The sequence below is a fragment of the Poecilia mexicana genome, unplaced genomic scaffold (assembly GCF_051168715.1).
Source record: "Poecilia mexicana isolate PSO_F unplaced genomic scaffold, ASM5116871v1 scaffold_8, whole genome shotgun sequence".
In the NCBI taxonomy this organism is placed as follows: Eukaryota; Metazoa; Chordata; class Actinopteri; order Cyprinodontiformes; family Poeciliidae; genus Poecilia; species Poecilia mexicana.
Genome location: NW_028263377.1, coordinates 23,744,072 through 23,757,889, shown reverse-complemented (window position 1 = coordinate 23,757,889; position 13,818 = coordinate 23,744,072). Strand labels below are relative to the sequence as shown.

Genomic DNA, 13,818 nt, shown 5'->3' with positions numbered 1-13,818 from the left:
TAAATTATTTGATTAAAGTCAACATTGTAATTCAATATAAATCCAAATATTCACTGGACTTGAGTTTAATTGAATATTAGCCAAACCTTTGCCAAAGTCAAGTTATATTCACGAATTATTTTCCCCCAATTAAATATTACGTTACACTTTACATTGTGTGTTATATTTTCACTACTTTGACTCTTGTGGACTATACTGAAGTTTTACATTGAACCTAATGGCTAACGTTTGTCCGTGACGTGTGTAATGCGCCATTTCGAAGATACTAAGCTTGCCGGAAGCAGCGTACGTAAATAACCATCCTTCATCGCAAAGAGAGAAGTACTGAGCCGAACACGATGGCTGTTGATGCTAATTAAATATTTGGAAGCGTGGCTAACACGGACTGAAAGGCTTCGTCCACGTCCTCCGACACGTTGACTACGATTCCAAAACAGCGCAGGAATTCGACGTCAACGTTCACAACTTCCACATCTGTTCGCTGATTGGCTGGATAGAAATTCTACCGGAAGCGGTCTTTAAGGGTGCGTTCACACTGCAGCCTGAAGTGACTCAATTCCGATTTTTTTGACATAATGCGACCTGTATCCGATCTTTTCATGGCAGTGTGAACAGCACAGGTCGGATTCTTTTTCGAATGTGACCCATATCCGATACGTATCCGATTCAAATGCGACCTAACGTTCAGGTCGCCTTCATCCGAACTGAACGTCACTGATTCTCAACAAATCTCACTATTCTGCGTCCTGATACGCGCAACCGGGAAGAAAAACAACAACCATGACAGATTATATGAGGATTAAGTTAATATGTTGCTCCGGCCGGATAACAACTTCAAATATGTAAGCTAAACTCCACCGTTAGCCTCCATGTTTACTTGCAAACACTGAGCACTTCTTCTTTTTATGGCGGTTGGCAGAACACTGAGAACGCTGACGCTATTGCGCCCTCTGCTGCGCATGCGGGACACTTTCAGGTTGTTTGCCCGTTTACACTGCAGAACGCATACAAGTCGCATTTACTGGCAGTGTGAACGGCCCCGGCAAAAAAATCGGAATTGCCAAAAAATTGGAATTGAGTCACTTCAGGCTGCAGTCTGAACACACCCTAAGTCCTCGACCGGCAGTCACGGGTTCGAGTCCCAGCCCGATTACCTTTCAGACCTTTCTTTTCTTCCCCCTTTCTCACAACCCACTTTCTGGTATGGTAACTGCTAAATAAATACAGCTAGAGCTGACAAAACCTTAAAAAAAAGAAAAAGAAATTTTACCGCAGGGAATCAAAGTAAATGGGAGAAAGTCCAGACTGTTAACTAGAAGTTATGTATAGATGTATAAATGTGCAATAACTCAAGATTTTTTTGCTTAAAAGTATTACGGTATGTAAAATATAAGGACAATGTGAGGCCACTGTGAACTCCTGTAAGGTCTGGGTTTAAATGGAGGAGGGGATGGATGGCCCCATGCCCTGCAAAGCAGAACAGAAATCTTAACAAAGTGGGTGGGATTTTTTTTTTTTTGTCTTTTTGGAGGTGATGGGGGGTGGAGGAGTTTTGCTCTCCTTCAAGAAGACAGATGGATGTGACGCCCAATAGGCGTTCAGAAATATTCTGGAGCGACCAACCAGATCCGCTTGAAATAGAAATAAAATGCCACACGACTTAGTCGCACAGGTTGTCACTCTGCAGAGAAGGGAACCACGAAATGTGAGGCGATCGCATCATTTATGAGATAATTCACACGGGATTAGACTGCGGATTTCACTCGGATTATACTTCTGTTTAAAGTACACAGCAGAAACTCCTGCAGCTTGTGCGTCCAGCGACTCGGAGGCACTGATTGAAAAACGGAGCAACGACGGGAACTTTGAAGTCAGTAAAAGTGTGTTTTCATAAGTGGGTACGTGCGGGGCGGGAGGAGGGCCGGGTGGGCATGTCGGGTCGGAGTGGAGGAGCGCCCCGGGGATGCAGCAACCTCAGCCTGCAGCCCCTCCGAGCCACCGTCCCGTTCCAGCTCCAGAGAGGCTCCGCTCCCCTGTGCAGAGAGCCCAAAGCGGGTAAATACACGCAGCAGGCGGGGGTCACTTCCACGCACCGCAGAGACACTACAGCTAGTTTCCAGTTGCTTTATAAATGTGACATTTCTGCTTCGCAATTGCAAAACGGAACCTTCATATTTTTGCATGATTAGGAAATATGTTTACTTTTCATGTAACTAAAGCAATTAATGACAACAAGCAGAGTTTAGTTAGTAGTTAGACAAAAAACAAGAATCGATGTATTCGAAGAAACACCGATCATTTGTGATGTCATCAAACACGTATGCATAGAAGGAAGATATTATCTTAAATAAACAATGACTTAAAAACATTAAAGCAATTAGGAAAGGTGACCCTGATGTGTTCTATATGAGACAAGTGGGGCTGAAACGATTAACTGATTATTGAAATAATCAATAATAACTTAGTAAAGACGCCGAAATTAAAATTAAAACTTCCCGTCACACACACACACACACAGGTATATGCAGAATTATTGTATCTTTTAACAAGAAGAAAATGCAGCAAAATAGATTTGATATATATCAGTGTTTACAAATTAGTTTTTCGTTTTAAATCCAAATGATTGATTAATCATCAGTGTAAACAATCAAATAATCACTGAAATAATTGTTAGTTGCAAGCTTTCTCTACACTGTAAAAACACAAGAAATTTTGGTTTAGTTTAGTGCAAATGTCTTAGTGCACTTGAAATAAGACAAAATTAACTTATGAGTAACTTTACAGGAAGACATAGCAGCTTGTTTTAAGTAAATAATTCCTTAATATTGATGAAAAAGCACCAGCTCCATTGGCGAATTAAGACTTTTTTAAAATCAATATTAACAAATTATTGACTCAAACCAAGCTCCTATGTTTTACTGAAGAGTTTCCTATAAGTTAGTTTTATCTTATTTCAAGTGCACTAAGATATTTGCATTAAAACATGGACCAGAATTACTTGGGAAAAGTTGGTATTTTTGCAGTGCTTGATTGACAGAAAGGGGAAAATGTCCCATTCTTGTCATAATCCTAACAGGAGGAGCTTCAGTTTCACTTGGCTTGTTGGCTTAAAATTAGATTTTCAACACTCTCTGAGAAAGCTATGTCAACAAAAGGAGGTTACTAACCCTGAAACATAACTTTCCTCTCATGACGTTATTTGGACACTCGAATGCCCCTTTGCACTGTGACCTGCTGGAGTTATCAATGCTAATATAGCAGCAGCAGCAGCAGCAGCTCTTTTAAAGGCCTCTTTGTTTCCCTCAGAGTTCCTGTTACTTTAACTAGGTCCATGAAATTCACATCTGCATGTTATTTATTCTTTCTGTCTCCACAGTAAAAGACAGCATAATGTGGATTTGCTTACAGGTTGGTGGGAAATAACCTATCAGCTTGTGGTGAGAGTCTTAAAATACCAGAATAAAGTCGTAGTAAACACGTCAGTATCAGATTATTAACAGTAGCAGGAGTGTTACTGATAATAATCTGATACTAATATTAGCAGATTAAGTATTTCCTTTTTTGTAAAACTGATACCAAAGTACAACTTCATAAAAAGCTCAACGTTCCTCTGTTTATCGCAGCTGTAAAACTGCTTTTTCATGGCGGAGTTCTCGTAATATCACGACTTTATTCCCATACTATTACAACCTTAACCTTGCAATGTTATAGTTTTATTCTTGTAGTTTTATGAATTTATTCTTGTAAAGTTATCGCTTTAAAAACCCCTCAAACATTTCCCACACGAAGAACAGAACGTTCAGTCCGTTACAGTTTTAAGTTTTCATGCTTGATGTTTATTTATTTTGCGATAATCATCTGAACACAGTCGTGGTAAATTCAGTCTAATTTAATTTGGTGGGTCTCCTTATTTTTTTTAATTGAACCGAATTCTGCAGCACATCTACATGTTAAGATTGTCAAAGTCAAGCTAGCATACCTGACCTACTTCTCGCTCTCTCACAATTTAAAAAAAACTAAAACCTTTTCCTGACCTTGTTATCTAGTTGTTGCAGAGTTGATAATTAGTAGCAAATCACTCCATCCCTTTTTCTTTTATGTATCACTCATGCATTTAAGATTTAGCGCTTTATGTTGACAATTTGACAGTAAAACCAGTGGTAGCAACTTTTTGGTTTTGGGGATCTTTGTTTTACCACTGTATGCGCTGTACAATGGCTACTGGAAAAGACAAGTATTTTGCTGTTCGCTTACCACCCAGAAACCATTTGCTATGTTCTTGTTGGTTGTGCAGGAGGCACCACTTTTGCTTTTCAAATATGTATGGTTGTATAATTGCGTTTCTGTTTGTAGTCATTTTCATGTGCGAATGTAAATATTGAGTTTGGGGGCGTGGCCAGCTGCAGATCATTTGGATGTAAAGTGACAAGATGCCCTAAAATAGCTAACTTTCGAAATAGAACCAAACAAACTAAAATCTCATTATTTAAGAATGATTTATAAAAAAAATGTAATGAAGGTTTTGCATAGATCAAAAACTTATCCTAGCCTGTTAAAAGAAGCCTTTAAAATAAAATTAAACATGGACGCTTCTAACAAAAAATAAAAATAACAGGTATTTTTATTTTAAGTAAAACAGGCTGAATACAGATGAAAATCCTCTTTCCACAGTCATGCACCACTTCGTGTTCATCCGTCACCAACTGAAACTTCATCACTCATTTATTGTTTATGTTTTTTTCTGTTTCCAAAGTTGATAAAACCACCGCTCGCCCGCCGAGGCCCACAATCCGCCGAACTCTTTCTCTGGATACGATCGTCGGACCGTATCTGCAGGGCCAGTGGCCCAGAGAGGCAGAGGCCACTGGGGCCACCTGCATCAACGACAAAGCCACTCAGGTAAACTCCATTTTACCCTGAAACCCTCCAATTAGCAACCAGGTTTCAGCACAAGTGCTGAGGGATTAGGGCAAATTGAAACTTGGGGTATTTTAAGATTTAATCTGTGGAAAAGCTGGATTTTTCTCACTAATGTTCCTTTGGGTTTCCATAGTTCAGAGTGTTGGCGGCCATCTTGTTTTACGGTTTCTGTTTATTTGGACTTCAGGTCAAATCCTCAATGCAAAATTAGGACCAAGCTATGATAAAAAAAAAATTAATCTCAAGATTAAAGTAATAATATTGAAGGAATAAAGTTGTAATATTACCAGAATAAAGTTGTAAGTTTATGAGAACTTGAGAACAAATTAGTGTAAAATTATTATCAGTGGGTGGATTTTAATCTGTTTTGAAGAAAGAATCACATGAACTGATCTTAATAACTCCAAAAGCTCTTTTCTCATTAAATCAAGCTTTTTCTCTGAATTTAAATACTTTTTTTGGTAAAATATTATGAATGTATTTTCATAATTAATCAACATTTCTCATAGACTAAAACACTGTAGTTAGACTTACAGAAAGGATGATTGAAATAAAAGCCACTTTTTGAAAATATTTTCTGTAATTTAGTTTTTAGAACAGAAAGACAGTATTAGGACTATACTAAGAAAAAAATAACAAATTTAAAAAATAAAATGATGAGAATAAATAAAAATACAAGAATAATGTCATAATTTTACTAGAATAAAGTCATCAGAATATTACCAGAATAAAATCAATAATATTATGAGAATAAAGTCAAGAAAATTACTAAAATCAAGTAAAAATATTACTAGAATAAAGTCATAATGTTACTAGAATAAAGTCAGTAATATAGCAAGAATAAAGTCTCAACATGCTGTATTCTCATAACATTCTGACTTTATTCCCATAATTTTATTTTTTAATTTCTCATTGTGGCCCTAATACTCTGTCGTAGATGAGAAAGCAACCAAAAACAAAGTAAATAAATCAATTAAAATCTGATCTGTGATGAAAAATGTAATGTTTTTGTCCGTCTTGCTGGTTTCCTGCCCGGAGCTGAACGTGTCTGATCAGATGAAACCTGCTGCGGAACGCCGCGGCTCCAGGCTGTGTTGCTGAAACCCAGAGATCTGCAGGTGTCTGGGCTCCAGTTTGATGCAGCGGCTGGAAAGCAGCCAACTGGAAATAGTCGTTTTTGTTCTTCCTCAAACTGCTGCTTCCCCTCCGCCGCCCCTCCACTGTATCTGGTGCACAAAGACGTAGCATCATCTTCGCCCTGGCTGCTGACACAGTTTAAGGCCCGCATGAACCCGCTTTGCCTGCATTGTGAGGGAACGACCCCTCCTGACCTCGCCCCATCCCCCTGGCTCCCCACCAGCCCTCTGCTTTACGTCAGTCGGCTTTACAGCCCTGTGATTACACTAAACTAACCAGAAATATCACTAACATTCACTGATACGTGTTGAAACACTAGAAAAGAGTCGGAACTTCTGAATATTTCTGCAAATATTTGGCTAATTATTAGTGAAATCTTTGTAAAAGTGCAAAATAAACTAATTTTTTACCTATTTAGAGACACTTTATTTATGAATGATTAAAGCCCAGCAGCCTATTTAGGTCATTGTAACCTTAGACGGACAATGCAGAACTCTTTACATGTGTTTCCCATTCGTTCATTCACACACACACACACACACACACACACACACACACACACACACACACACACACACACACACACACACACACACACACACACGCACACACACACACACACACACACGCTGAAGGCAGCGTAAACGAGTTCAGATTTCCACATGTGGAGGGAATTTCAGCCGAGAAGTTTGTCATCAAAACTATAATGTTAGCTAAATATTGCATCTTGCTGCTTTGAATTCATAAAAAAAAGTTAGTTTCACCCATTTGTTATTGCAAATATCAAGTTTTTTATCTGATTTAATTTAATTTTAATTGTGTAAATATCTTAGTAGACTTGAAATAAGACAAAACTAACTTAGAACTAACTTTTCAGCAAGAAGTAGAGCCTTGTTTTAAGAAAATAATTCCTGAGTATTGATGAAAATGTTCTGGTTTCATAGGTGGATTATTTCCCTTTTATTATGGGAAAAATTTATTGTTATAAGTTAAATAATCTGCAAGTGCAACATTTACTTTTTCATCAAGATTAAGGATATATTGACTTAAAACAAGCTCATATATATTGCTGAAAAGTTCTTTATAAGTTAGTTTTGTTTTATTTCAAGTGTAATAAGATGTTTGAATGAGAAAAAGAAAAAAAAATACTTGGTAAGATTTTGTGTTTTTGCAACTCGCATTGTTTCACTGCAAAAACATAAAGTTTTTTGGTCTAATTTAGTTAAAATATCTGATTAAACTTGAAATAAGACAAAACTAACTTACATGCAACTCTCCAGCCAGAAATAGGAGCATGTTTTAAGCCAACACTTTCTTAATGTTGATGTAAAAGTCCAGCAGTTTTTCATCAAATTGATCCACAACACTGTAAAAACACAAAATCTTACTCAGTATTTTTGGTTTAGCTTCTAGCACAAATATTTTAGTTTGAAAATAAGACAAAACTAACTTAATAATGTTTTAGGAAGCTATAGAGGCTTGTTGAAAGTAAGTAATTCCTTACTATTGCTGAAAATGTAAAGATTATTTATAGAGGTGCACTGATTGCAGTTTTCTGGCTGATCGCCAATTACTAATATTTTAAAAAGCTTAAGCTGCCGATTCCGATTTTGGCCGATACCAATTTGTTTTGTCTGAAATGTTGCTCAGGATAGCAAGGAAGTTGTGGAGTTGGCAACAGTGGGATCACTAGTGATAATATGGAGACATGACTGTTAGTCAAACTTTTCTCACCGGAGACTAAAAGAGGACACATTACACATTTGCCAAGTTAGATAAGATAGTTGGATAAGATCGGCTTCATATGTAAAAACCGGCCAATCACCGATCTCCCAAAATTAAGGAAATCGGCACCGATAAATCGGTGCACCCCTACTTATTTACCTCATAACAAGACATTTTTCCCATGTTATAAGTGAAATTATCTAACAATAGAACTATAATTATTTACCTAAAACAAACTCTGATATTTTCCTAAATGTTACTCATAAGTTAGTTTTGTCTTATTTCAGGTGTACTAATATATTTGGACTAAATTAGACTTGGTAACGTTTTGTTTTTTTGCAGTGCTCTATCAAACCTGAAGTTGGAAAGCTGGTTATTTGTTGCCTATTTTAAGGCCTTGTAGTCATAAACTCCTCTTTATTTAGATCTAAATCATTTGAGAACCTAATAAAATCATTTTGATCACAGATGTAAGTCGCTGCTCTGCTCCGTTTAGATGAAACATTAGCCATGCAGGCCACATTCTCGTCTACATTTTCGGTCTTTTTATAGGTTGGTGTCCCATGATGCCCTGCTCATGTTATGGGAAGGGTGGGATGTTGGATCTGGATGATTACATGGAGGACGGGGGGCGGTTTGGAAGCTGTAACTTTATTCCCGTGTCACTGAATGACTCACCCATGCTGTATTCTGACCTATTTAGCCTGCTGGACATGATATGCGTTTTTTCCTGCAGGCGGAAACTTTTCTGTGGCGTTTTGAAGGTGATACTTTGAGATGAGGTTGTATTTCTGAGGGAAAGGAAGTTAGCTGATGAGTATAATGGAGCCCACAGAGTGGGGCGGGTTGTTTGGGAACCGGATCGATGAGAAACCAAAGCTTTAGCGTAGCCGGTCCAACCCAGAACCCGGTCGGGATGGACGTCCAGAACCAGCAGCTCAGAGGGATCGACCAGGCTGCAGCTGGCAGACGATCAAAAGTGAATGTGAAGAAATCGGTATGGAGGGTGACTGAAAAAGAAGAAGTGAAACTTTAATGTTTGCTTGTTTTTGGGGAAAATAAGGTTAGCATGTGAGTTTAAGTGCAACGAAGCAACGAGTTTGTGTTTGGGTGTGAGGTTTGGAGTTTCTCATCTGTTTGTCTTACCAAGTATCTTTGGTCTAGTTTCTACTCAAAATGTCTCAGTACACTTGACTTAAGTAAATAATTAGATAATATTGACTAAAAAATTACTAGTTCTAGCAGATTTTTCCCATATTAAAAGTGAAATAATCTGCCAGTGTACAAAAATGTTTGTAGTAGAAACTAGACTAAAAATACTTGGTAAAATTTAGTTTTTTTTGCAGTGAAGGTGCAAAGATGCAAAACCTGACCAAGTATTTTTGGTCTAGTTTCTAGTTCAAATATATTGGACACTTAAACTAAATTATAACTAACTTTTTGGCCAGATAAAGGATTTTTTTCCAAGTAAACAATTCTTTAATATTGATGAAAAAATACTACCTTTACTTATAACAAATACATTTTCATGAGTGAAATAATCTTCCATTGGATGTAGCACTTTTTCATGGATATTAAGGAATTATATACTAAAAAAAGTATCCTATATCTTGCTAAAAGTTACCTGTAAGTCTGTTTTGTTTAAGTACACTTTATATAAGATATTTACACTAGAAACTGGACAAAAATGCTTGGTATGATTTTGTGTTTTTGCAGCTCACAATGTCTTTTTGTCAATTTCATTGCAAAAACACAAAATCTTACCAAGCATTTTTTTTTAGTTTCTAGTGCAAATATCTTAGTAAACTTGAATTAAGACAAAACTACTTTAAAAGTAACTTTTCAAGAAGGTTTAGATGCTTGTTTTAAGTCAGTAAGTCCTTCATATTGTTTAAAAAGTAGCAGTTCCATTGGTAGATTACTCCACTTATAAAAGACATTTTCCCTTCATATGAGTGAATTAATCTGCCAGTGGAACTAGACCTGTGTTGCTAGGTAACGGGCTGTGCTTGGCTGTGGTTGCTAGGTAACGAGGCCAGCGGAACGTAATATTTTTCTTCAATATTAAGGAATTCTTGACTTAAAACAAACTCCTGCAGCTTCCTAAAAAGTTACTTGGAAGTTGGTTTTGTCTCACCGACAACACTGGGTAAGGTTTTGTGTTTTTGCAGTGCGTGTTTGTGAAAGTGGGGCTGTTTTTGCAGCTCATAGTGGTTTCTTGTCACTTTCCTCTGTACGGCTGTTGTGTGACAGGTGTGTGAGGCAGCTGTGGGTCTCAGCGTCTCCCAAAGGCGTAGAGCTGGTGGCCGTTTGCTGGCTCAGCAGAAAACGTAGAGTTCCTCTCAGAGGTCAAACCTGCTGACCCCTGCTTTGATCCGCGTTATCCCCCCTCAAGAGTGTGAGAGACGACACACTGGACTCTTTGTTCATCTGACTGTGTGTGTTTTTAAAGACTCCGTGTTCCTGGACAGAGGAGACCCGGGGAAGGAGGAGTGTGGGTGGGCACAAGCGCTCAGCATCTTGGGGAAGTGCAGAGCACTTGAAGGAGGCAAGTACTTAACTAATAAAGTTTAAAACAGCCCTTTTCACGCTTTTAACCTGAAATATTAACAGCACCCGAGGGGAAAGTCGTAACCCTTCCCTTTCAGAGTCAGTCAAACTGGATCCTAAATCAGTTTGATCTCCTTTCTGCCCTCAGGTGGCCAAACTGAGGCACCATCTGCAGAAACGCTCCAGGAACGCTCCTCCCTCTGCAGGATATGAGCTCCTCCACGGCGCGTTGCCGGCAGGACAGGCGGCAGGTGTCACTCAGGTGCGTTATTATTACAAAATGTATGTTAGTTTATGTTTAAGCACAAATGTATTCAGAATGAGCTGTTTTAGAGCCTCCTGTCCCTTTAAATCCAAGTAACCTGCAGCTGGCCATGCCCCCAATTAAACGTTTATCGTTTGCATGTGAAAATGACTACAAACAGATGCCCAATTATAGAACAGTAGATCTTTGAAAAGCAGAAGTGGAGCCGCCTGCACAACCAACAAGAATGCAGTAAGTGGTTTCTGGATGTTGTTGAGAACGAGAGTCTCAATCGATGAATCATAATTTGTATTGACACACGGAGCATAAAATCAGCCAAGAAAAGCATTCAGACTTTACTTATTTTATTAACTTTCAGCGCTGAAAGGAGACACTTTACCATTACATCCGAGAAGAGTTTCTAAAAAAGTCTGTGCAGCGTCTGAGGAGAAAGAGGAGGGCAGCTGATTATATGAACTGAAGACACTCCCTGAAATCACACCATGTCTCTGTGGCCTGATAAGTTTCTGTTTCTCGTGAGAAATATGCTTGGTGTCTAACAGAATCAAAAATGTAACTCTTTACTATGGGCCCTTTGTCTAACAGCGTGTGACTCTTTCTCGGCCTTGGTAAAGCATCTCAACACATAATAGTAATCATAATGATTTAACTAATTTACTAATCTCAACACCCCCTGTTGGGCTCTAAAAGAGCCCAAAAAGGAGAAAACAAACCCTAGAGTAGACACTGTCCCTTCCGGAAAACATCCCCCGAGGCTTTTACAGATCTTGACATACATTTGATCATTTCAGTCATTGATGTTGTCTTTCATTCATGTCATTTCATCTCATTTCATTTCATTTCAATTTTGGGGGTAAAAACGGACAGGGCACCCCTATGCCTCTTAGGCGGTGGATCGAAACCACAATGTCCCTCTTACAGTCTAATGAAGAACATGTAAAGAAATAAAATTGTTAAAGGATGTTAGAGTGTTAAATTTGGAGGAACATAAGCCAACCCACCATGGCATGACTGTTTTGTTTTTTTGTTTTTTTTTGTTGAAGAAAATATTTTCCTGCAGACTTGTGAGAGCTTCATCATCTGTAATTACACATTAATCATAAAGTCGGACCATTACATTTTCTGGAACCAAATATTATTATTACCTTTATGTTGCTTGTTATTTATTATTTCTTTTGTTACCTCAGGTCAACGTCATGCCATAGAAGGGTGATGAACTATTAAAGAACAAAGTCTGAAATTTTTTGTGTTAGTTCTTATATATTTTTGTAATCCAAGTTAAAAAGAATAAATGTTAATTTTTATGAAAATATAAAATGGGTGAAGTGTTAGGAGGATCTAATTGTCATCTTTAAAGTAAAAAAGTATTAAAATTATATTCACTAAGTTATTAGAGTTAACCAAAATGTAAATTGAATAGAATTGTAGGATGATTATTTTAAAACTTAATAAAATGCAAAAATGAATAAAGTGTTAGGTTAGTATTGTAAAATGACTAAAAGGTAGATTTTACTTAAAACTTAATAAAGTAAACTTAGAAATGTTAAGGTACTATCCTTTAAAGTCAATAAAGCGATAATGAGTAATGAGTAAAACAATTTGTTTGTTTTAGAAACCAAACTTACTGAAATTTCTATGTAATATTTAAAAGTTAATGAACTACAGAAAGGATGCAATGTTAAACAAAATGAAATGGTAAGAAAAGCCCAGAAGTCTGAGTATTGAAAGGCACAGAACAATGAACACATTCATAAAACATCAAATCAATAAAGTAAATCAGGATTAAAGGCAGTACACTCAAAATACACTGGCATGATTAAACTAGGATTAAAAGTAAGTAAAAAATGTTTTCTGATTAAACTTTAATCATTGTAATGAAATCAAATCACTGCAGTCTCTCTATAACGAGACCTTTCAACGTCAAATCAGTTTCTGCGTGTGTCCAGATGTAGAGCCGGCGCGGCCGTTGGGGAAACCCCGACAGTGCCTGGAAGGCTTCAGTGTGGCGTTTCGGCTTTAACTCGGTCCACCAATCGTGGAAGGCGCCCACAGTCTCACACCCCGGCACACCCAGAAAGGATTGGACTTCATTCTGCAACAGAAAAAAAAACAAAACAAAAAGCGAAATCAATGGATTATATAAAGAACATTAAAGTGAATGAAAAAATCTTGTTTTGTCACTAGATACTAGTACTGCCCTTATACTATAGAAAGCTGGAGGTCAACGTTCGTCTTTCGGTTCTGGGAAAACATCTGATAGGCAGGTGGGGTTCTATTGGTACCGCTGCCCTTCTCTGTGTTGGAAGTGATGCAGTGGACAGCCAAGGACCTCAGGCAGGGAACAGCAGCATCCACAGGTGATGAGGAGAGCAAGGAAGGTTCTTTAAGATTGGCCATCATCTGATTAGTAAATATGTCATTTTGTTTTTGTTTTTTATTTAAAGGCTTCTCCTTGAAGCTGAAGATCAAGTATTTTTTTAGTTTTTTTTATACTAAGCCAATAAAGCATCAATATATCAGTAACATTTATTATTTCAGTTCTCCTCTTACTAATAGCAAAAGAAATGTTTAAATTAAGTAACACATTTCAACCTTCAAGAATAACATTGTTTGTTTTAAATGTTGGCATATTCATAGGATCAGACAAAGTCAGAAACCAAACAAAAATCATGTAAAAGATCAGATTATTAAATAAATGTACAAAACTGCCCAGTCATGTTTTATCAAAGAAATATCATTTGAAATGTATATAAAATTTATCCCTAATAGAAACTTTACCAGAAATCTTAAACCATATATAAATCTTTTGCTTTTGTTATTTTAATTAACTTCAATCATATAGTCCTCATTTAACAAGAAGTAACCCTCTACACTAAAGGCTTGTAAAATATCATCAATAGTGTGAAAAGTTTATGATACGTGTTGAATTAAGATCCCTTGTACTATTTTGCATTCGTGTAATAAAAGACAACCCTATTTTGTCTCAGACCAAAAACTGTAAATTATGATTATGAGAAATGTTTAGGCATTGGATCAACAATTTCACATAGAACTAGATTCTTTTTTATTCTGTCAATCCTTTTGACCCCCTTTAAGCAGTTCCATAATTGCTCATTTGTAAATCCCAATTTAGACCAATTTAATTTGAATCCTCATATTTTCTTCCCATTTTAAGCATCATAGAATGATTAGCCTGTTTTTTTTTTACAAGGATAAAGTTA

The 13,818-nt window shown here is 37.2% G+C and overlaps 1 protein-coding gene across 1 annotated transcript in view; it reads left to right on the top strand.

Annotated features, from left to right (window-relative positions):
- The first annotated feature begins 500 nt into the window (after window positions 1-500).
- The window catches only part of fam117aa (family with sequence similarity 117 member Aa), a 23,984-nt gene continuing 10,666 nt past the window's right edge, over window positions 501-13,818 (top strand). The window contains exons 1-4 of the mRNA XM_014969652.2: window positions 501-2,055; window positions 4,754-4,899; window positions 10,235-10,330; window positions 10,481-10,594. Of these exons, the coding sequence (XP_014825138.1) occupies window positions 1,932-2,055; window positions 4,754-4,899; window positions 10,235-10,330; window positions 10,481-10,594 (480 nt within the window). The 5' untranslated portion in view covers window positions 501-1,931. The remainder of the gene's footprint in view (window positions 2,056-4,753; window positions 4,900-10,234; window positions 10,331-10,480; window positions 10,595-13,818) is intronic.